The 24,977-nt window shown below is 37.0% G+C and overlaps 1 protein-coding gene across 8 annotated transcripts in view; it reads left to right on the top strand.

Annotated features, from left to right (window-relative positions):
- hth (homothorax) overlaps nucleotides 1-24,977 on the top strand; it is a 282,966-nt gene that overhangs the window by 192,926 nt on the left and 65,063 nt on the right. For all 8 annotated transcript variants that reach the window (XM_053757907.2, XM_053757911.2, XM_053757910.2 and 5 more), the window contains one exon: nucleotides 19,627-19,703. In XM_053757907.2, the coding sequence (XP_053613882.1) occupies nucleotides 19,627-19,703 (77 nt within the window). The remainder of the gene's footprint in view (nucleotides 1-19,626; nucleotides 19,704-24,977) is intronic.

Consider the following 24,977-nt stretch of genomic DNA (forward strand, 5'->3'; position numbering starts at 1 on the left):
ATTCCTGTCCGTGTGTCCCGTCACACGATTGCATCGGTAGGTCTCAATCGTGCGCCTACGCAGCGAAAGGCGCGGTGGGATCCGACACCAAAAGACTCCTTATTTACATGTTGTAAATGTTCACTGCAGCTGCAATTATTTTATTCTGTGGTATGCTGTGCTTTTGACACTGTGGCATGCTGTGCTTTTTATACTGTGGTATCCTGTGTTTTTATGTACTGTAGATTACTAAAGCACATTCATACAGCACTACCCGTAACCAATTTCGTACAATCACACAATTCACAATGATCATTGAAAAGTGAGCTTTAAAACGTCCTCAGTAAGCATATTTTGCATTGACCAGATGAGAGCTGTCAGCGAGCACTCCACCAATTTCTTGTCAATGTAAATTAAGTCTACTGTAGACGTTTTAAAGCTAATTTTTCAATGAAAGTTATTTTGCCGGGTGGGAGCGATGCGTGCTATGCCTTAACGCTTGTGTCAGTTTTTATTCCAGTCGCCTACAGGAATCTGACATGATTTTTATGACTAATGCTATCTAGAGTTATGTAATCTCATACACATTATTGAATTTAAATAGTCTACCAGTGTACAGGTTACCGCACGATGCCATCAGTCAAGACAGATTGGTAGAAAAACTCATGTGACACGAGTAGGATTCGAACCTGGGACCGTTTGATCACAGACACGGTAAATACGACCATTGCCGCTTTAAAAAATATTACATGAACAAAAGTTCTAATGAATGTACCTATCTTAGCCATGCAAATTCTAATACTCCTGTGTACGGAGTTTCATCAATATTGTCTACAAGCACATCAGGATAACAGCAAGGAGTAGAAATAGTCGCTTTACCTGAAACCGGTCGGACTGACCATCATCTAACCAAGACTGTTAAGAAATTTCTTCTCACCAGTGCGTGTGGTCCCGCCCTAGGATAGGCCCATACCAAATCTTCCTATAGGTGCCCTATGAAGCCCTTAAGGGACACTTTGGTAGCCTTGGCAACTGATAGGACCAATAGTATTCCTAGGCAGGGTTGACATTAAGCAGGTGCTTATATCATAGCTGAATCTTCCAAATTTCGAGGTTTATTGTTTATGCTGATACATTTTGGCTTCGCGTTATCACAGCCTCGAATGAAACATGAAGTTGAGAAAGAGATAGTGGACAAAGGAGGAAGCGAAACAACATAATAATATATAATAATAAAACGTTGTTTTTAGTTAGTCAAATTTCTAGACTTAAGCATCGTATATCTAGTCGAATCGTCATAGAATTCTAATTTTATTCGGAAACCGCCCCTGTTTGAGCCACCAATCGCGCAGACGCCAGCTGCTGGCGAACCGCCAATGGGGAGTCAAGGACTTCAACTAAATACTAACACGTATACTCACTCACTTGCGTAAATATTGAACAAAAGATATTGGAATTACATTGTCACATTATTGCTAATACTGAAAGATTTTATAGCACATCGCATATCGCATACTAGTGAACTAAATTGTCAACGCAAGATTCCTCACGATGTTTTCCTTCACCGGAAGCAAATGTCTAAAAAAGGAGTGACATTACAAAATCGTATTGCTCGAATGTGATTCGAAAATTGAATTTTGAACATACGAGTATTTAAAATGTGAATTTAAGATACATTTCTGTCACAGACATAAGATTTTACTGTGAATCTCGTGGAATGATTCTCTTATAAGGTCGTATTTCATCAGGTGATTATTTAAATTAAAGAAGTGAAAATAATTCTTAACAACGCTGCTGTAGGTAAGCATTGTTGACTGAACCCTGTATGCTTGTGTCAATCGCTCGCCGGTTTTAAATTCAAACAACAAAATGACAACCGTGCATGTTTCAACAGTCTCATTTGTCGACTAAAAGTTAAGAATAATGTGTCGTTTCTGGGAAATGTTATAAATTTGGAGAGCATTCAGCAGTTAAAGAAATTCATGACTCGATCATATTAATTTCATGGACCTTCTCCTTGTGATTTTCTATGAAATGAAGTAGAATGTTATTGTATGCACTAGGCGAAGTTAAAACGACCAATGTTTTAGGCTACATCAAACAACGAGATGAAAATTGAAGCTGAACAAAAAAAAATGAATTTTCCTATTACTGAAACTAAAGAGGCGGTACCAGGGTAGCATGAAGACGTCGAAGGGCGCGCACAATAGCCACGGACAATGCTTGGCGAGATAACTGCGCCACTCCGTCACTCGGCTGACAGGGTTATCGGACGCCGGCACAATGAGACTGGGGTAGGTTTGTGGCGCAAGTTGGGAGCGATTTGTGGATTTCATGTGTGTATGTTTTTTTTTTCAAATAATAAACACATAAAAAAAATGGACTCGAGCGGCAATTGAAACCACGCCCCTGTCTATCCGGGACAGAGTGCGCTTAACCATTGAGCTTTCAAGATTAAAAGGCTTTTGGATTAAAAGTTCCTGCAGTCATATTGTTTTTACCTGTCATGAAATTATAAGTTTCAATTACTGATCACTTAGCAGTAACTATTCGCAGCGTAAAGCCATTTCGTATATTTCTTCCACAATCTCTATTTTAAAACTTGAACGGCTAATGATTGACTTGAAGATTGGGGAACTCTGGCTTTAGGTCCACCATGAGTTATGGGTAGTTCCAGTCAAATTGCGAAATTTGTGTCCTGAGCTAAGTTTTATGGGTTTTATGGGCTTATCAACGTTACATAAAACTACTGGACATCTGCGCTATAAGTTTAAGAGTAAACATTTTAATAATTTAATTTCAACAAAAAGTAATCCGCTCATGTTGTTCCATGTCTATTATTGTATATTTGGGGAAATAAAGTTTCTAAATCAAATAAAAATCAATTTTAAGATTGATGACATAAATATCCTTATACTTTATAAAACAGTCCCCTGCCGCGTCCCCTGGCCTGGCCCCTGTCTATTTGTCTATCTGTTCGTGATAAACTAAAAAACACAAAGACCAATAGATAATGTGATTCCTGAGGAAGGGTTAGGTGTATAATTATTATATATTTCCCCGAGCGATTCCGGGACGAGCCGTTTTTATATATAGAGAATCAATCGGTGCCGCTCGTCACTTGGACCGGAACGGTATCGCACGGTGTATTGTTAACGCTCGTGAATTCCGGACCACGAGCATGCCTCTTTACGTTTTGTCTTCTGATTGGGTTTATCGTACTCGCCTCCAACGAATATTGGCTTTGCAGACTTTGTCGTTTAATAAAGATAAACTTTACTAACTTGCGTGATATCGGATTCCCTTTTTCACACATTACTGGTAAACAGCTTGGTGGTGTAATGGTTGAGGCGCCCGCCCGCGAACCGAGAGGTCCCAGGTTCGAATTATTCTCGTGCTACACAAGTTTATATACTTATCTGACTAAGATTATGTATACGACGGAAATTGAGAAAAATAAATACTGTTTTATTTAGCAGGTACTAAGTTTAATGACAGTCTTCAATCACTGTATCTCTGAGTGGGATATGAGTTTGTGAAACATGAATTGAGGTTGCAAAATTGTTAACGATTTTCACTAAAATGTTGTATGAATGCAAAAGAAATTCTATGAGGAGAAAATATTAAGCTATTAGAAAGCATTGGGGACAAAAGGAGATATAATTACTAACCATTCATATTCTGTGTGCGCCAAACAAATGTTTCCCTAAACACACCGAACTGTGAGCATCAACTTGGCAGGAAAACGAATTTTACTTATTTTTTCTATACAAACCGGGTATATACCAAGTTTTGTTTATTCCTCGAATTTACTACAAAATAGCATCTACTTACACTTACATCTATCTACAAACGTACAAACTAAATTGAATTTTCGTTTCAACTGAATAGGTACTGACACATTACTATTACTAGGGGATCATATCAACGTAGAGACTTCAAAGAAACTACAAACAAAGTGAAAACAGAACTTGGTTCGTTTGATTAGGCGCGTTCTTAACATGCCCGCGCCCCGGGGCCCGCTTTGTTACACCCACCTTTGTGTTGCAAACGCTCTGAAACGTCCCGTCCGTCGTAAGCTTTGATATCGCTTAGTATACAAGGTGCTCTTGTCGATTTCTGACAGCCTAGTAACTTTCGTCTGATGTCGCATAATGAAAATTGATCTGCGGACGTCAAAACGTTAGAACTAGAGCCAAAAAGACGTCGGTTCCTTTCAAACGGACAAGATAGGTTGACGATGTGGTAATCCCTCATCCTAAGCGTTTAAACACATCGACATTCAAGCGATTTATGTTTGTTTGAAGCGTTTTTTGTAATGCAGAAAACAAAATATTGAAAAGGCATAATATATATTATTTTCCGTACAAAAGTACAATGCAGGGCAAAAAAAGTGTCACGTGAGCGAGTGTCAATAAAATTTGATTTTTACGCGCGGCGCGATATCTCTCGACCACCAAACCACGGCAAATTGCAACTTTTGTTTTGTTTTTTGGAAAATAGAATCTCAACATATTTGCCTGTGTTTTTTTTATCTAATTCAATAGGTGATTTAGTGATTTAAATAAATAATTTAACTTACAACATAGTTGCATTTAATTGTACATCAATTTAAGTATAAGATGGTTACGATTAATTTGTGTCAATAATATCTTCAAAATATTGTGTTCATTTTCGCCAATATCTACGTAAACAACATCAAACGAGTCAAAATATCCAGTTGGAGTTGGAATTTCCCGTCTCTTCGCTGGCTGCAATACAGAATCAATTTTTACACGGGAATTTTTCCACACTTCAGCTGAATAGTGGAAATTTAGGCTCACAGGTAACTTCGGCATGTGAGTGACGGGAAGCTTAAAGCTTTTAAATACTACCTATAGTTTTTTTTGTCATTTTTTCGTCGTCGCAGCGATTGACAGCTCTGTAGCTTCGCTTTTAGTGTGTGGTCGTTTTTTAACTTCAGCGTAGACGGCGATTAGGCCGCGTATGTTCGGTGTCATTGGCTGTCTTTCCCTCTGTTTAAGCACAGCTGGTGTTATAATTAAAATTGTAGTAATGAATAGTTTTACCCACACTATTGTCTTTTCTACCTTTTCATTTGATTTCGGTACGTTACCGTTGATTTGATTTCCAACGTTACTTTGAAATATCCGATATTTCGTCATAATTTGACCTGAAAACTGTTTGTAGTAAAATTTGTCTAATTAAGAACAATAGTTTACATGAAATGTTGGCGTTCTAGAAGAAATCAAACATTGACAACGACAGATTAACAAAGGAAACAAAGCCCTTACATCCATTTCACCTAAAACCCGTATCGTATAACGTGTTTAATGTACAACAAAGATCGAACCTCTCACACTAAAAGCCACCGCCATTAGAACAAAATGGTCTATCAAAATTATAATATCAATTACCGATGCATTAACAATTCATATCAGAAGTCAGACGTAGCAGAAACAGGAATCTCATATACGTAATGTTATTATTGTGCGAGAGGGATAAAAATAGTTAGATACCACCGCGTGTGAAGAGGAGGGATGGAAAGGCAGCCGACGTCGGAGTGCTGTCAAAATGTCAAATTTCAGAATGTTGCGCGGCGCAGCAACTTCAAACGTGCCCCTACCGTTGGCATGCACTGTACACTAGTAGCTCTAATATAGTTATGTCTCCCTGGTACTCGCTCGGTGTTAATATTCATGCATCTCATTCGGAGTCTTCCTAGAAACACGAAGCCATTTTCGTGAAAGCTTCGTTCCGTTGCGCCACTATGAATATGAATGAATGATTTTCTGTTCGTTTCTTGGATTAAACTTTTTAGATGCATTCTTGCGTGCAGCTTCTGTCCGGGAGCTTTTGCAATTTGCTACTGTAGAATATATTGAATATCATACTTAGAGCTTTACTGTGCAGCATAAATGTTTATGGTTATTATAAGCGTGAATGACAATGTAGCGGCATATCAAAATAAATGGACGGAACATGTAACAGCCATTTGCAACACAAAGTAACCAACTAAAAACGAAATTGAAAATTCCAATTTCGCGTCTATTTCCCAGAAAAATAGGCGGTTTTCTATTTCATCCCTCGAAACCGGCATTGGATCGCCGATGCTGTCTGTCTCCCTCTTGACATGAGGATATTGGAATCGACCGAAAATGAGAAGTAAAAGAAACACTGATTTTTGACGTTCCAATATACACTCATCTGCCCCTCTTCACGAAATCACAAGTTAATTAACGTTCACATCTCGAAGATTCGGAACCAACTATGTTGAGCGAAACTCTACCTTAGCTCCTCAACTTTGAGGTTAGACTCTTATTTCGTCAAGATGACATCAAAAAGTCATCTTAATAAAAACGTTTCGTATATTTCCGTATATAACAAGCTAACACTTGACTCGCAGTATTTATAAATGTCAATCAGAGCTGTCAGATGTGACAGTAGTCAAATCCCCGCCCAGTAAGATAGGTAAAGGACGTTCTCAATTTGAAAAACACACGTTTCGAGTTCCCGCGCGTGCTCAGTTTGCCGATTAGTGTTATTTTTGAAAATGGAATCAGGGATCGTGTCGCCTTCGGGTGTGCCCGCCCACAAAATGGCCGCTCTAATCACCAGGCGTTCGCGGGAAAAAGAACGAAATGATATACAATTTTATTGAAGTGATATGTTATTACTGAGCTGAACCTGTAATTACGCTTAAGCTCAACGCGTGGGAAGGATTAGAAAAAAATATGTTTGGACGTATTTTAAAACGGCTCGTGCTTTATAATTGGAGGGGTCCATTCATGAGAAAATCGCTGTTTAGTGCGGTGTAATTGGTTGATTATCCATAAATATTGTAGTTTTTATTTGCTTCCCATTGGCCGCCAAAACTGGTGAATTTAAATGATCCTTCTCCGTGAGTTTTGATAAGACTTATTGCCATCGTCATATATTACTGAATAATTGTTAATTTCCTTGGTTAATTAGTAACTGAAGGATCTTCGAAGCCATTACTTACGTCACGGATCACGATAGGTCGGGCCCGGGCCGAATCGGCAGGGTGTCTGATTTATCGGGATGTCAGGGCGCCGGACACGTTACGGATCAAAGGTCCAGACGGACTGATTGGCGGCGCCTTGCGACAAGGTTTACATCGTGTCTGTTGGATTAAGGGAAACTGAAAAGTTAGATTGGAAACAAATCGATGATTTGACACCTGTGCAAGGATTTCAATGCCCAAAATATATTTTCCAAGGCTATTTTTTTCTCAATCAATTCTCGTTCGGCGATAATCACAACACGTTTATTTCCACAATAAAAAGTACTCACGAAATCAAGTTTCGAAAGAATATGGCCGTTTTTAGCCAATACTTTTTCGTGTTGAACTACAAATTGCGATGAATGAGGTAATTTATTTTTCAACCAACTACAAATTTCACAATATCCCGGCTGACTATATAATATGAGTTTATGTTGCATGTGTCATCCCAATCATAATGACAACTCATCAAAGAGCGTGTGGAGGTGGGTGCTCCGCCCCAGTCCTCGGGCTCCGCAGTTGACAACGCTTTGGCGGGGCCGTCGATCTGTCGGGAAGCCCCACTGATGTCACAGTCGTACCAGGGTGACAGAGCTACACAGGAGGCGGGGCCTTGTTAAGACAATTGCTCTAGTTTAGTAACAATGAGATCAAATTTCAACATTCGATTTTGCTAACTTACCTACTTTTAAAACCGTAATTCAAATTTAATTTTGATCTTCACTTTTAACATAGCCATCGTTTTTGCACCTATAACAAAAAAAAACACTCGTTTCCAATAATAACGACGTTTCTGTGAGTTAGGCAGTACCAGGACACCAACAAATACAGAAGCTATATTTACTGTGGATAGATACCAGGCAAACAGGGAGGACGTGTTGTACAAACATTTGCTATTCCATGCCGCGGGGTGCGGCTTCCCGCCTCTTCAGCGTCAGTACGCTTGATAGCTTATGTTGTCCTAGTAGCTACAGCAAATGAATACTAGGAAGCTTTTGCAAAATATTATTAAAACCTTTTGAGAAAACAAATTTACCTTTGTGTGTAATCACACCAAATACCAGCACACATAATAGTGTTTAAAAAACCGTTAATTTCCCATAAAATTTATATGCGTAAACTCTAGTAAAACACAACAAAATACATAAAGCATTCTTAAACCGCATCCTCACACAGCGCGTCATAAAATAAAGCCGCGTTCACACCAATACATCACGCGGCGACATAAAGGCGGGCGTAGACCGCGCGATGATTTACGCGACATCGATATCTGTTAGATATGAAATTTGTCAGCCAGCCGCCAGATACGGCCTGTTTATGCGAGGCCGCGGACGAGCGATGCAGTGTGAGATTGCGCGAACGTGTGTAATTGTCCTTTGTGTCTAGCGTAGAGAAATGCCTACTGTGACAAGATATATGACGAACTGGTCTAACAATATCTGAATCTCACTTATACAAGTAGAATAATGCTTCGAGACTCTTCATTCAGAATTCAGGGGAATACAGGAAATTCTGTGACAGTGAGATCGATAAATCTGATCGATAATTCGCCTCTGGTAGTTCATTAGTCCAATTTTGCAATTTAATACATCGCAAAATAATTCACAATTAATAATTATGTAAAAGAAACTAAATCTAATTTAACATTCATAAAATGATCAGTGAACAAAATAGAACACTATTTCTCGATCTAAATCTTTATTATATTATGTGCCTATAAATATTGAGAGTTAAAACATTCAGAATTCAAAATTAGAACATTGGTTTTACACAAGAAATCAATAAATTCGTAACACTGGCAACGTTCGTATTCAGTACACGCGGTGAACTGTGTAAATGCAATGAGCGAGTGGTTTATCCCCGATTCGATTCATCCGAATGCGATACCGATGCATCGATTATTATTTATTCGCCCGCGGCGCTAATCAATGCGCGACATGCGTGAAATTTACAAGCGAATCGCGTTTGAATTTAGTTAAATCGCATGTTTTAGTTGCTTTTTTCTGGGATTTATTTTAAATATTTTATATGTAAAAAGAAGAATAAAAAAGTGATTCTTCTAATGTTAAATGTGAAATATTCCTTTTAATCATTTACAAGTTGACGAAATTAAACAAAATATTGTTTTTATTAAGCAAGAAATTTCGGTCGTTTAAGACAGCCGTAGACATAAAATAAATAACAATTAATAGTATTATCTTGAATAGACAATTATTGTCTTTAATACTAATGTCTTTAGACAGTCCGAACTCGTATTGTCACAATAATATTTCAGTTGCTATTGTAGTTATAAGATTTCAGATATCTTATTGCATCAAACTTGGCAACAGATTAATGCTTTCACAAAATTTTTTTAACAAAAATGACATTTTCGCCAGATTTTGTTGTAGTCAAAGAGATCTTGTTGCATTTAACGCCTGACAAAAAACCAATGTCCGTGCTGCAAACCGTTGAGGAGTTCCCTCGTTGGGAGCCGATCCCTGGTGCACCATTATATCGTTCTTATCATAATGGAATGGAAACTGAAGCGACGTGGGAAATTTCAACTCTGTAGGACAATTACTGGAAGTAGGAGAAATCTAACTTGCGAGATTTGTTTACAGACAGACAAGCAAACAACGGGACAGGTGAAACTAAATAAAAACTTTTTAAAAAAGAGAACTTTATAAAAATCGGAAACGATCCGAAAACAACATCTAAGCAAGGTTTCCAGTACATCTGTCAATCGTTCGGGTCCTGGCAATCTGTGCACCACAATGCCAACCCTACTGTTATTTATTACCCGGAGCTGTATGCAAAACGCGCTGAATTCACGTCAGCTAGGGTTGCCACTTCTGATTACTGTGAAATCAAGAATACAATTGTAAAAAAATGCAATCTTTGTCAAAACGTCCTCCGTTGTATCGATTTATTTTCCTTCTGGTTTACTGGAAGAGATCCCTGCATAGGATAAGTCCGCTGATGCTGTATGTGCAGAAATCTGTATGTCTATAAAGAAAAAATGATGGGTGTTTAAATGTTCCGGAACACTATCTGAAACTCCCTTATTTATTTATTTATTTTTATATTAGGACAAATCACACAGATTGAGATAGCCCCAAAGTAAGTTCGAGACTTGTGTTATGGGATACCAACTCAACGATACTATATTTTATAACAAATACATATATAGATAAACATCCAAGACGCGGGCCAATCAGAAAAAGAACATTTTCCATCATGACCCGACCGGGGATCGAACCCGGGACCTCTCGGTTCAGTGGCAATAAACAATTACAATCCTCAATATCACAGGTTATAGTGATTCAGTGATTTTATTTTTATCAATACATTTGCCTAATAAATAAGAACCGCGCACGTACCATTTTACATCTCACGACGTTTTGGACTGTGTTGCAATGATCCGTGATCACACAGTGATATTACCCGACTACCCGTTTTAAAAGGTACGTGATACTATATTTGTAATACAATAAAATAATACCACTCGAAAGTAAATATTAGATATACGTATATTATCCCAAGTAAAATAAAAAAGGCGCTGGCAATCCGCTTTCAAAATTTGAAATATCACACGAATTCTAAATTCGAATCGCCTTGGCTGGTTGGCTGCTCTTCGAACGGACATCTATACCTGTCAAATAAATCATTCTTAATTTGAATTTCCCATGCAGCAGACCTCTTCAAGCTACAAAATCGGCAGCCCTGAACATTCTGCCCTGACTTTCATTCAGCATCCGTCGCTCTCATGAATATTGCTTCTTTTACATTTATTTTACATTTATCGGCAACCGTTTGAGCTCACCGCCGCGTCCGCCGTACTCCGATTCTCTCCTAATGACACGGCCCTCTTTGATCTCTCGATTGATATGCAAAATTCTATATTGTTTCTCAACTGCATTCAGTTGCCTGGACAGCTGAACTTGGAGTTTGTAGCCTTATATGATCTTCATTGTAATTGAGTGATGCCATTTATGCGGTATCAATGAAACGCGAGTTCTTTTGCTTATTAAAGACTACTGTCACTTGCATGAAATAAATCTTGTGATCTTTGCCGATGTTTTTTTTTTTAATCGACAGTGGAAGAAGACTGTTTATTTGCACAAGATTTCAACTAAATCTCTCTCATATATAGCATGTACCCTGCAATCAGCTGTCAAGTGGCGGAGTCCAGGAATAAAATTTCCAACTGACACGTCAATTTGATAGGAACTTCAGCAAAATTTGTCAGGAGTTAGACGCTCCAAACAAAGCATGTAAACACAATAACATTGTGCGATTGTTACCCTCGGAACAGTCGGCTAAACAGCTCACGTGTTCCGCCTCATTGTCCCAATTCCATCAAAGCTTCAGACGTCAGTACCAGGCTTGCATAGAACACTAGTAGTTGTGAACGCACCTATCTCATTTCCTAGCCCAGTTGCGGCTTCCGAACAGCCGTCAGCGCGGCCTCTTCCGGCTCCAGAGATTAGTATCGACGCCATTTACCATCTCACTGCCATTGTTTCTATTCGTCGATTCATACCGCCGACGGCTGCATTGGTCGAAATTCAAAATTAAATTCCATCAGCGCCGTGGACAACCGCAAAACGCAATCCAAATTCGAAATGTAAACCTATCAATGCGAGTGGTATTATTTTTGCAAACACGTCACGAGAGCCAGTGTTGTCACATTCAAAAACTATTTCGGATAGCTAAAACGCCGCCACTCGCTGTCCATTACACATCTGCATATTTTAAAACCTATCCTGTAGCGGTAACTCCCAAATTGGGCCTTTGAATTCTTTATCCGCCATTGAATCGTACGTTCATGGTAAAAACGTAGTAGGTTCCACAAAAAATATTGGCAGGTGTCGTTCAATTAACCCTTTCCGTTATCCTCCGAGATATTTTCGTCGAGTTTTAAATTTACATCGGTATTATCTTCGTATGTGAGAGCGGAGAGTATCCCATTTAAAATGTCACTGGAAAAAGAAAAAAAAGATAAACAGGAACTCTAGTTTTGCGTCGGCAAAATAAAAGTTTCGCCGGGATCAGCTTGTTCGCACATAAACAAAGCATAAAATAAATAAACAACGAGACGCGGCGAGCAGAAAACAGAAGGATACACTCACGAAGGGTTGTGATAGTGCCATCCATCAGGCGGTCACATCTCTTCGATAGGGTTAGGGCCACCTCCGCACCTTTATGCGTCCCCGGTGAGAGATAAAGGCCCCATACACGGAGACCCCAGTTTTTTGACATCTATTTGTGGTCGGCCTGCCCTCTAACGACTTTCGTCCTAGTTGCCGCTTTAAACAACACTATTTATTTCTATTCGATATTTGAAATAAAAACGAAACATTTATTATTCCGTTCCATTTTGGAGAAACAAATTCAAATACCGAACGTAGTAAAGGGTAAAGTCGTTGCATTATTTAGTTCAATCCAACGTGTCGTACGCGGGAAAAATTTAATCCATCACATACATGCAGATTCTTTGCGGTGCGAAACACACAGTTCAGAGACTAAGAGCGCTCTCGCGTCGGATGATAGCGGGCTCCTTGGAGACGGTATGATTTTTACGACACGTCCGGAAATCACCGGGGCCCCTGAATATATTATTATTGTTATGGCAACACCGAACGTTGGGAAAATTGTGAAATACGCTATACACTTTTCCGCGGGAGCTGTGTCGTCGTCGCATATCATTAGGGAGTTCGAATCCCGGCGACTGAATTTTTCATCGCGTTTGCATTCCCTAAGATTTATTATTTCGGCAAAAGCTGTTGTTCTAGCGATCGCGCTGTTTGCACCGTTAATAAAATTGGAAATATGACTTTGATTCTGGCCATATTTTCGCTTCGACAGTGCTCCAATTTTGATTCGCCCCGTATCTCCCTCCATACAGCGAAATATCTGACTGCAATATTGATTCTTGAAAAATACCAGTATTAGGTATACACCTAATACTAGTATTTTTAGATTGACTGACACACAAATATCTGTTGAAGTCATCTATTTCCATTATACTTTGTTACTTTACCAAAGTTATAAATAGACTAGACAGATTATTATGAAATTTGATACACGGGTATATATTATCTTGGAATAACACATAGGCTTCTTTTTATCTCGAAATTCCCACGGGAGCGAAGCCCCGGGGCGCAGCTAGTTCTTCGTATAATATTTACATATTCTCATTGGAACCGAACCCTATAGATTTAGGTGCGAACAAATGGATTGTTTCTTCTCAACTCCGAAGCGAGATTTATAGCACTTATAGTGCCCTAGTAGACGCGAATTTTTCGCGGCCCTTTTCCGTAGGATACGCCCTTTTAGGGACCCGTTGTAGATAAATAGAACCTTTTTTATTTATAAGATAGGAGGTTACTTAGGTATTTAGTCTTTACATACTGTATTTAATTTCGTGTCCTAAATTATTGACAGTAATAAAAAATCTAGACATATAATTTAGTATTATTTATACTCAATATGACCTAATCAATTATCATATTTTAATTGGTACTTTTTGGCATCATTAGAAATACTTATTAGGTATATTTTTGTATAAATTAAAAAATAAATTTGTATCTACGAAATCTATACCAATCGCCTATCCGACTGCTTTTCAATCCTAAATTATAAATTAGAATGTAAGTTTATTTGTTTGTTATCTACATATACTCAAACTATATACTTGAAATTTTGCATACATGTAGTTTAAAGTACGTAGAAGGATCAACATAGATATTAACCTTTCATCCCGAATCATTTAGCTGACCCCGTGGGAAATTCACGCGGGCGGAGCCGCGGCCAAAAGCTAGTCTTATCCATTCGAAACTTTTGATAGGAAATTTTCAAAACAATTTGTTTTGAACGGAACCCTCGCCCGTCTATTAACATTCGATCCGTTTTTCTCTGCCGATTCTGGATTTATAGCTAACTTATGCCTGGTATAATCGTGATTTTAATGCTTTCGTGATTTACACGAAGCCGAGCGTTCGGGTCACGGCGGATCGGAATTGCTTTTCGAAATTTGATATCTCAATAACATTTATGATGCCCTGGTGCATACGGCTGCGTAGTGCCAGTTTGTTTGCATGGTTTTATTGAGAGATCGGTTCATTTTCACGCTTTTTTTTTGTTTTTATAATTATCTAATCATACATCGTTTTGTTATAAATTGTTTGCTAGGTATGCTTTACCTGAAATTAATGAAATCAGTTTACTTTGCATTTTATTATAAAACTAGCCCGCCCGTCCGGCATTGCTCGGGAAAAACTATAATAAATTATATATCTACAGCTTCCTTGGTAATCACTCTATATTTTTTTTAAACCTACATTCAAATCCGTTGCGTAATTTTCAAGATCTAAGCATGTATAGGGACAGACAGCGGTAGGCGACTTTGTTTTATACTATGTAGTGAACAACAATTTGGTTTGACAAAAACGAAAAAAAAAACACTTGTGCTTCAAGCATACATGATTTTCACAATAACATCACTCCAACTAAACTGGACCAAAAAACATCTTGTAACCCTGCTCATGACCATACGGGCACAAAATGTCCAAGCGTCTAAAAAAACCACAGATCGCCCGCAACGTATCGTTTTAGCATTAAAAATAATTGGTAGTGATCAGCAAAAAGCGCAGCGCAGTATAAATTTGACAAATCCCGTTATGCGACCGCGGGAGTTTATCATATTTCGCTTTTTTTGAACACCCGTAATAGGCTTCATAAATTTTTGATAATATTTTTTGCGATACCACAAACGCGCGGGTCGAATCGTGATACGAAAAAGCATCTGCGAAAAAGTTCTGGCCAATGCGAATTGGTAGAATCGAGAAGAAATAAATCTATGGATTGATTTTAAGTTGAACTGTTTTAGTATATTTTCCCGGCAATATTAATTGAAAGCGATGATATTCTTATGGCATGTCACACGTGCTTTTTAACTAATTTAAAAATAATAATAATTATTTGAATAAATTCTGGAATCATGTTCATTTATAACTAGCTTTAGCCCGCGGCTTCGCCCGCGGTAATTTCCAACGGAATAAGTTATTTTTCCGGGATGAAAGGTACCCTATGTCCTTCTCCATACTTCAAACTACATGTATGCAAATTTTTAAGAAGATTGGTCTAGTAAATAGAACGTGATGGATGAGATAACAAACAATATTACTCTCACATTTATAATATGAGTTAGGATTACATACGCAAATAATGCAATAAAGAATTGGTAAATGAAAAGCATAGATACTCGTTTGCCTATGATGCTATGCTATAAAAAAACGCGGAAAACGCTAGTTACTTATAAATTTGCGAAGAAAACTATTCTCTAGAGAGCAACAGCTAATCTTAACCCTACAATGGCTAACCGCTTTATTTCAAGCGAATTCGGACGCAAGGCGTAAACACGTCGGCGTAACGTAAACACCGCATCCTGTGGTTATTGTTCAGATATCGTGCATTATGGGTGCATTAGTGCAATTCCATAATAACCATTGACACGTAACTGAAACAACAAATAGACAGACCTCCCAAGAGGCTATTTTTGACCATTCGTTTTCAGATTGAGCGAATTGAAATTGCACTGAGAAAATTATTTCTATCTAACTAGTGACCCGTTCCGGCTTTGCTCAGGTAAAACCATCATAAATTGGACACCTAAACCTTCCTCAGGAATCGCACTATCTATTGAAAAAAACCGCAACAAAATCCGTTGCGTAGTTTTAAATATCTAAGCATACATAGGGACAGACAGCGGGAAGCGACTTTGTTTTATACTATGTAGTCGATCACAACACAAAAATCAAAGCAGTTCTTCAGAAATTGGACTGTCACTAGGCACATTTTTACGTAAGATTTAGAAATTATTTTAATGTTTCTAATTGACTTGTATTATAAAACTTTATTTTACTTCAGCGTACTGAACATCGATCGAAATTATAGCAGAGGTTTCTGGGTTTAGACTCTTTAATGCTAAGGAAGTAACCAACTATACGTACGGATGAGAGAGACGTGATAATTATATTACACTATATTAATCAAATTATGGGTATAGTAAATTATTCCTACGTTCTTGTTTCACATCAAAAATTGACAGCTGTCAATTAATAATTAGGATAAATAAATAATTTTTATTTGCTTATATAGAGTTGGTAGCACAATATTCACATAATGGTTTAGAACAAGCCTATTTAGCCGATATTAACAGCGTGTAAATCTTAATAATAGCATATTAAAAAACTTATAAAATGACATCAGATTAAATTGAGATAAATTGTCACTTACAATCTACATATATGTACATAATTCGTCCAGATACAAATATTTCAAAGGGTTATATAATAGATTGGGTGTCTGATAGCACCACCAAATTACCTGCCAGTAAACTCGCCTATTTCACTAACCGCATCTAAATTAAACCTACTCTTTTTAAACAAACCAGTAACGCCCGCGTTTACTCAACTGACGCCCCATCTGAACCTACAAAATAAACCGTCCCATAATTGTAATAAAGCCCAAAATAAATTACAACACCGCCTAAAAATAAAAAAGTTAATATGATAGGTAAAAACGGTGTGTGCCATTAAATAAACATAAAATTCTTTCCATTGTCGAAACAAGTGCTCGATCAAATATACGTAGTATACAAAATCTGAACACAGGTAAGTATATAAAAAAATCGTCCTATATTTCGCTGTAAGGTCCCCAAAAATGATACACAATAACATATCTGGGTCTAGGAGAGGTGAAAGTATTGTCGTACGACCTGCAATGAGATAGGCGGACGATATAAGGAAAGTTGCAGGTTGTACATGGATGAGAGAGGCACAGGACTCAGACAGACAGAGGAGGGTGGCGTACGCAAAGGGATTCTATGCTCAGCTATGGACAGCGAACTCAGCTGAAATTATGATAATAAAGCTTTATACAATTACTCTATCCTATGTGAGTGTGTTCCCGGTAGCATTACAGCTTAAAAGACAAACGTTAATATTTCGAAGATTGTTGTCCTTTCGCCTGTCCAAACCATCTTTGGCAAGATTGTTTTCGCCACATAAAAGTGACGCAAATGTAATTGAAATCAACTTGTGAATCTGCTGGGGCACTTTGCTAGTATTAATTGTCACATCCACGATAATATAGTTATAATAACGGAATAAGAAATTTATTAGCAATAAACGTCAATTTTATTTATTTTCTTTAGTTTTCCCGTGCGATGGTGCAACGAGTCCGCACAACCGGCACTTCGCAGTAATTTTTAATTGCGCAGCATTTAATACTATTTATTATTAACTTGGAAATCTCGTCCGCGAATAAATAACATGGCTCCCCGTGGCGAAGTCGGAAACCACACGATTTGTGGAACAGCTCATCGCCGATAATAAGCTCATTTTTACAGCCCAAAGATCCACCATTAAATATCCAATTTTATCGACACTGAATAAGAGCAACAAAAAGATTCACGACACATAACATTCCTCAAGCGTAATTCGCCGCTGCACCCCTTCGAAATAGGATTGCAAACTCCTTTTACGTGTAATTTTTACTATGAATACATTATTGAGAAACACTCCCGCGCATCAGGGAGCTACCTTGCTTGAGTAATACCCCATACGCTTTTATTTTTATGACATGTTTTTACGAGAACCAAAATGGCGAAGTCAAAGCTCATTTAGATTTACGGCCGCATCGGAAGGGTTCGAGTGATAACCGAACAAATTGGAGTGTTTATAGATTGTTCGGTAATGTTCACGACTGGAGACGACTGTTTTTCGTCGTATTATAATGCGGTGCATAAATCTTAGCATTTTCAATAATGAGTTGTGTTATTGGATATTGAAGATATGTCTTATTTTCATCTCAATATATTCATGTTTCTCAATAGCTTTGTGTATATTTTTTTCATAGTAGCTATTCTCGGTTGGAGAAATAGAAACTTGATAATTTACTCGTCGTGCTTGTAAATTATATGTGGAGGTACCAGGGCCCTATAAAATAGAGAAGTCTCGGGGGGCCGTACCCTGCAACTTGCACGGCAAAAACCAATAACATTAGATACCGTACGTGCTGCGTACCTATGTCGTCCTGGCACTGTGTAATGTCTATAAATTAATGTATTATTTATTGAAACGACATGTCATGTGACTTGTCATATGTATATTCCTTATTTCTTTATAGTTGAACTTCACACGTCGGTCGCCTTGTGTGAGATGAAATAGTTATCTCAAACAAAGTATATGATGTACCTAACCTAATATGGTTAGGTACATAAAATACTTAAAAATTAGAAGAAAATCTATACGAGACATGTTTATCAAACATAAATCTAAGCTGGATTTCCTGTAAACTTAATTAATACGCCACAGACACAATTTCAACAATACGTTTTATGTCTAAAACTTTTTACGTCTGAAATATCGTGTAATTGATCAAGGAATCCATTTAGTCTGTGAAAATCTGTAAAAAATATAAGCAAAAAGTCACATGTATACGATTTTTAACCATCCTTAATTCTGTTTGCACAATTTGTACCACTCCGTCGAACACAATTAAGTAGATTTAAAGTCTGAAACGCCTATAATTGGAGTACACAAAACAACCTGGGGCAAAAATGGTCCAGTTTTAGACCTATTTAAAAATCCATTTGTCTTTTAGCTCCCTCCTACCTACATTCACACATACACAGGGCACACACATACTTTGCAGATCTGTTTACAAACATCGTCTTTGCGTGGTTTTGATTTTATACGATTTTTTTTTCTCTATTTACCTTCTTTTTTTTGACGACCTCGGTGGTAAAGTGCTTGCCTCTCAACCGAGAGGTCCCGGGTTCGGTCCCCGGTCGGGTCATGATGGAAATTGATCTTTTTCTGATTGGCCCGGGTTTTGGATGTTTCTCTATATATGTATTTGTTATAAAATATAGTATCGTTGAGTTAGTATCCCATAACACAAGTCTCGAACTTACTTTGGGACTAGCTCAATCTGTGTGATTTGTCCTAATATATTTATTGATTTATTTTACCATTAGTCATAATTACTATTACCACCTCCCCCATTGGATTTGCCAACATGGTATACTCGGTCCGACTTAATGGCAGCTTCCGATGAAGCCATCAAAGTGGCTTGATTCTGACAAGAATATATTTAGGTAGCACCCAATAGAGCGTTGATTTGCCATCGACACGTAAAGAAGAAGAAGATCACCTTCACACACACACCACTACCGTTATGTATCACACTATAATTACCACGTTGCAGGACACTTAACGTATACAGACGTCATAACAATAAAACTTCTTTTTAGTGTTCATGAAATGGATACCATTCCAAAACTAATTGGTCCAAACTAAATGGTCACCATTAGTTCGATTTATGAAATTCGAAATGGTTTTAAAAATAATACGACATATTGTCGTCCATTTTCCTACGTTTTCATTCACTTCTTACAGTATTCTGCGTCCTTAGTACTCGCAGACCATTGTCACACATATCATCCTTGACGACATCAAGCCAACTTCTTGGATTTGCCCCTTCTGCCAGAGCCAGGCGGGAGCTGCCTGCCTCCGTTAAAGTTGGCAGATACTTAGAGATTAATCTAATGTTTGTTTATCTGTTTGTTTCAGCATCCGTACCCGTCAGAAGACCAGAAAAAACAATTAGCACAGGACACAGGGTTAACGATACTACAAGTAAATAATTGGTATGTACTTTTAAAACTTCTTTTATGTGTATAGATAGAGGTATTAGGTTATGTGTATTTGTTGCTATATAACAAGGTATAAATTTTCTCTCTCTTAAAATTCTCGGTTGTAATCAGCCCGGGCGCAAACCCCTCTGAAAATTGGGTTTATGCCAGAGTAATAAATGTTTATGCCCAGTTTATGCCCGTATATAACATTTTTCTGTCTCTATTTTTTTTTTGTTAATCCTTAAAACAAAAACTTAAACCAAAAAAAAACTTAAAACAAAAAAAAAACTAAAAACTGCTTTCTCTGTATGTGTTTTCTTCGTACAATAAAGAGTTTACAAACAAACAAAAACAATCCAATAAATATAAATTTCTTATTAGAAATTCGAAACCAAAAATACGTATTCATTTTAGAATTTATAAACAATATTCCGTTAAAGTTCGCATCGGCCCAAACAGAGTCATCTCATTACGAACATTTCATTGGACGAAACGCAAAACGCATAAAATTGGCGATTGACATAAACCTCTTGTTGGTCCTTACAGCCAACGCATTTCTAACCAATCATCCACCATAATCTGACACCTCCGACATCTTCCCTCCTACTCTCGCACGCATAAAAATCATAATTCCGTCTCGTATTTTGCGATCGCAGGGGATCTGGTGATACCGGTCCGGAATAATGATTATCTTTAGTTGAATGGCATAAAATACGGTATTTTATGACCCTGCACTGTAGGATAGTATTAAATTCACTTGATAATGAGACTTGGTACGAGTCGCCTCATAGGCAGACTAGGCTTTTCTTGATATTTTAATCAATAATTCAATAATTTATGTGGAAATAAGTCTGTGTATTTCACATCTCATAAATATATTACACCAAGGGAAGTCACGTATAAAATTGCTTCGCAATTCTAACACAGCATGAAATTAAAAACAAAATTATGTGATGATCTAATTACCTACGTTTGAAAATAGAACAGAACAAAAGAAATGTGACAGTACAGTACAGTCTGACAGCTCGAAGCAATGTTGCCAGCAAAAAAAAGTGGACAAAATTTGTGAGTTCGGAAAGCAGCAACTTATAGTCGGTGAGATGAATTGTAAAAAATATAGTATATTATATTATATGTTCTCCAGATAGTGCGAAGGCAATATCATCAAATAATATTTAAAATAATATTTAAAATAATATTTAGCAAATTTCACTATCAAAATAAGTCTAATACCGTATAAATGCGCAATATTATATGACTGTATATTTGTTCGTCAATCGCAAAGTGTACTAAATCTATTTCAATAAAATTTGGTTGTTAAATTCTTATCAATAAAATTATTCTGTATTTGGTCAAATAATAATAAATAAATAAATATATACAAAATAATTTAATTGTAATTAAACATTGAATGACATTGAAAAAAATAAAATAAAAAAATCTTAATGACTTCCAAATTGTCTGATTGTCCATATGTGTCTCGTGCATACACCGACAATAATGGTCTAATCAAAATGTGGCTATTTTAATAGCAATAATAACACTCAAATATGACCGTTGTAAATGCTCGAGCTGTCAAATGAATTTTATTTAATAAGCACTCAAGAGTATCGAACTAATGAGTGGAAAGATCTTTCAATAGATCTAATATAGAAAAGTCTAGATGGAGTGTTATAGTGTAGATTAAAAATAATGTTTGGAAGAATCTCATTTAGATGTGATAAATTAAACGTATGATAGACATGAGAATCACTCTGCCAAGACTTAAACATTTCATATATTTTAATGTTATAATAGACGACCTCGGTGGCGCAGTGGTAAAGTGCTTGCCTCTGAACCGAGAGGGCCCGGGTTCGATCCCCGGTCGGGTCATGATGTAAAATGATCTTTTTCTGATTGGCCCGGGTCTTGGATGTTTATCTGTATAGGTGTTTGTTATAAAATATGGTATCGTTGAGTTAGTATCCCATAACACAAGTCTCGAACTTACTTTGGGGCTAGCTCAATCTGTGTGATTTGTCCTAATATATTTATTTGTTTAAAATGCTAATTTACATTGGGATCAATGTAATTAAAAAGTTTATATGTATGATAATGAATTAGAATTTTGTTCTTAGAGAACAACATAATATAAAATTGATCCAGACATTTCTGATAACGTGATTATGTTTACAGAATACTTCTCTACTCCATTTTTTTAAAGACTAATATAAAATTTTATATTGTGTAAATATACTTATGAATAAAATAAATAAAATAACCATCTCTAAACTTTTGCATTCCTAGTATCTCCGTGACAGCTCTCGAGAACTGACGGGGTCAAAAGGTCGACAGTGAAGACGCCTTTTGTCTATTTCAGCGGTGACTGCCACATGGCTCTGATGTCCGGGTGCCGCTATACAATTATAAAAGCCTGTAATTATAATTTTGACCGACATTTTAAGAACGTAAAAAGAATATAAGTAACTACTTTTATATAACTATACTTTCTTAACAGTTCACCGATGAAACAGAACAATATGGTGTTTAATAGCAATATTGTATGAAAATTGTACCCATCCCATTATTTCCACAAGGGCTCTTTATATTAAAATTCTACCTTTTATATAGCCCAAAAAGTACTCTTGTGCCACTTAACAGTATATGTTTCTTGACACCACACCATCTCAGCAACATCAAACAAATCAACCCTTTGATAGCTCCCCAAAACAATCGAAAATTAAAAATTCATACGAACACATTGTTCCGGTCAAACATCGAGAGTTAATGCGACTTAAACATTTTTACGTACACTAAAACCATTAGGAAGGGTTGTCTGTCCCTCTGTGTAAACAGGTGGCGAGCTCTGGGGCTGATTGCTCACTATATCGTGATTAGACAGAGACGGGAAAACGCCTGGGCTATTTAAAAAACTTCAGAGTCAGCCCTATTTAAAACCATAGGGCTGAAACTAAAATGTCCGAATTTGTCCTGGAGTTTACCCACTAAATTAGAGAGAGAGAGCCGCGCTACTGGTAGGAACGTCCCAAGCGACACGTTAAGGGTTTTTGTTTAAGATGAGGGGATTAAAAGTTAGTGTATTCAAGTGACTATTTGACTAAGGTTATTACTTGTTTTATGTTTGTTATTATGTTGTGTGGTTTCGTATGAGTGCTTATCACTAGTGAAGGATTTTCTTATGAATAGGAAAGTTATCTTTGTAAAGAAAATATAAATAGACTAAATACAATCTGCAAAATATCTGTATCGTATTAGAAGTCTACAGATAAGTAAGTGTATTCATTTTGTGGTTGGAACCTAAAAATCGATAAAAATAAACCGTATTCATTATCGAATCAATATTTAGAGATTACCGTAATAGCGTTGGCAAAATATTCCTCACTATTTTAAAATTAATTAAAAAATCGCCTAACCCATGGCACCCCTAGGCCTCGGGAGAGCAATATACTCTGTAAATTCTTTATTATCCTCCAGATTTATGATCGCCTGGTCCAAATGAACTATTTGCATGGTAAGCACTCCTGATTGGCTGAGGGTCAAGCCCTGCAAGCGAACCCTTTTAACGATGAAGGAATACATAGCAATTAGCAGAATTCCCTAAGGAGTTAATTACAATAATAATGGTTGTCAATGGCTTTTAAAATTGTCTTTTGATTTAATTCTTAAAAAAAATGAAATTGAAGCAGTTATTTTTTTGAGATATTCTTAGTTATTCAAACACAAATAATATTATTATTAAGTAACATTTAGCAAAGGATAGAACCATAGACGTAGAGATTTAAAAAAGTAAAAAAAAATAAATTAGATAACATAAGTTTTCTGCTCTGTGGATGACCTCAGTAAATCATCTTTCAATATTCGTCTAATTGATTATGGATTTATTCAACCAGGCTTCCATAAGACACCAAGAGTTTAACATTATTGGGGATAAAACAACTCCACAACTAACGGCTGTAAAGTACAGGGTAATGATAAATTCAGGCGTTTCCGAAGGCAGCTCGCAATTCTATGTACATTTTATATTCTACACGGAATTAAACATGAGCCGTATCCGGCGGGCATAAGTGAAGTAAGTAAAAATATGTATAACTAGGTCAATTTTGTTTAGAGGTAGACATGAATTTGTTATCGGGACTGGGGATAGGGGATGTCAGAGTTACGATCTGTCGAGTTGTAGCGAATTGTTATAGTATTTTAAAAAAAGTTTGTAACCCTCGTGATACATGGAGTTTGTCTATTTGTGTATACTCTGAAAATTATCATATTTCCTCATATAGTCCAATATAGCAACTCGTAACATTGTAACATTATCTATGTCGCAAGTATCAAGAATCTTAAACCTCCTAGCCGAGGATCTATTAACTATTCATAGAACCTTTGTAAACTCATGTTAAACACTGCATACTACTGTGACATCTTCGACTTTATACAAACATCTTAAAGTACCCAGCGAACCTGTAGCGTTTCAGTCACATTTCATTTAAAATACCTCCACCTCTGACCTCGTGGGAAACCGTAGTAATGAATATGTATGCTCAAGTAGCTCCAAGATAAAAACTGTTTATCTGTCTGTCACTTCGAATTTGTGCGTTGAACTTATTTCGAGACTGTGACAACTCGACAGAGTAAGGGAAAATCTCTTCAAGGCTCCAGAGGGCATTAAAATTTGAATTTCAAATGACACCTTATCAATTACAAGTACTAGGATCTTAACAATAGGAGATAGCATTTCCACCATTCTTTGCCAAATTTGCATCTCCATACAATCTCAATTAGGGGCGCGTCCATTAATTCGACAAGGTCCCAGAGGCGCGGCGGAGGCAGTCGTTTCAATTTGATACAACCCGGATATAACCTTGTCGCTGCGAGTCTAATGTAATTATGGGACATTTGCATCAATGTTATGTGCGCCTGGTGACTAAGTAACCGTTACTTTCAATATTGGATTCGAATAAATAAGTACTTAACTCACTTATGTTTATTGTTAGTGAGAAGAGCAATGATTCAATTATAACACTTCTTCTGTAACCAGGTTTTCTTCGTTATTTTCCTCCTACGAAAAATATTTTCAATCTGAATCGTATTTCAGATTGAAAATGACACTTTTAATTGAATCCAGAATAAATGTACATACTGTCGGTTAATTTATATGAATACAAGCTTCATAAATAACAATTTAAGACGATGCATTAGCCTAATCTGACCCAATGAGACAATAATTACCTCGACAATATCCAATCTATTGACTACATATCAGGGTAATCCAGACTGAGCCCTCTAATCTAG

Source organism: Plodia interpunctella, chromosome 17 (genome assembly GCF_027563975.2).
Source record: "Plodia interpunctella isolate USDA-ARS_2022_Savannah chromosome 17, ilPloInte3.2, whole genome shotgun sequence".
NCBI lineage: Eukaryota > Metazoa > Arthropoda > Insecta > Lepidoptera > Pyralidae > Plodia > Plodia interpunctella.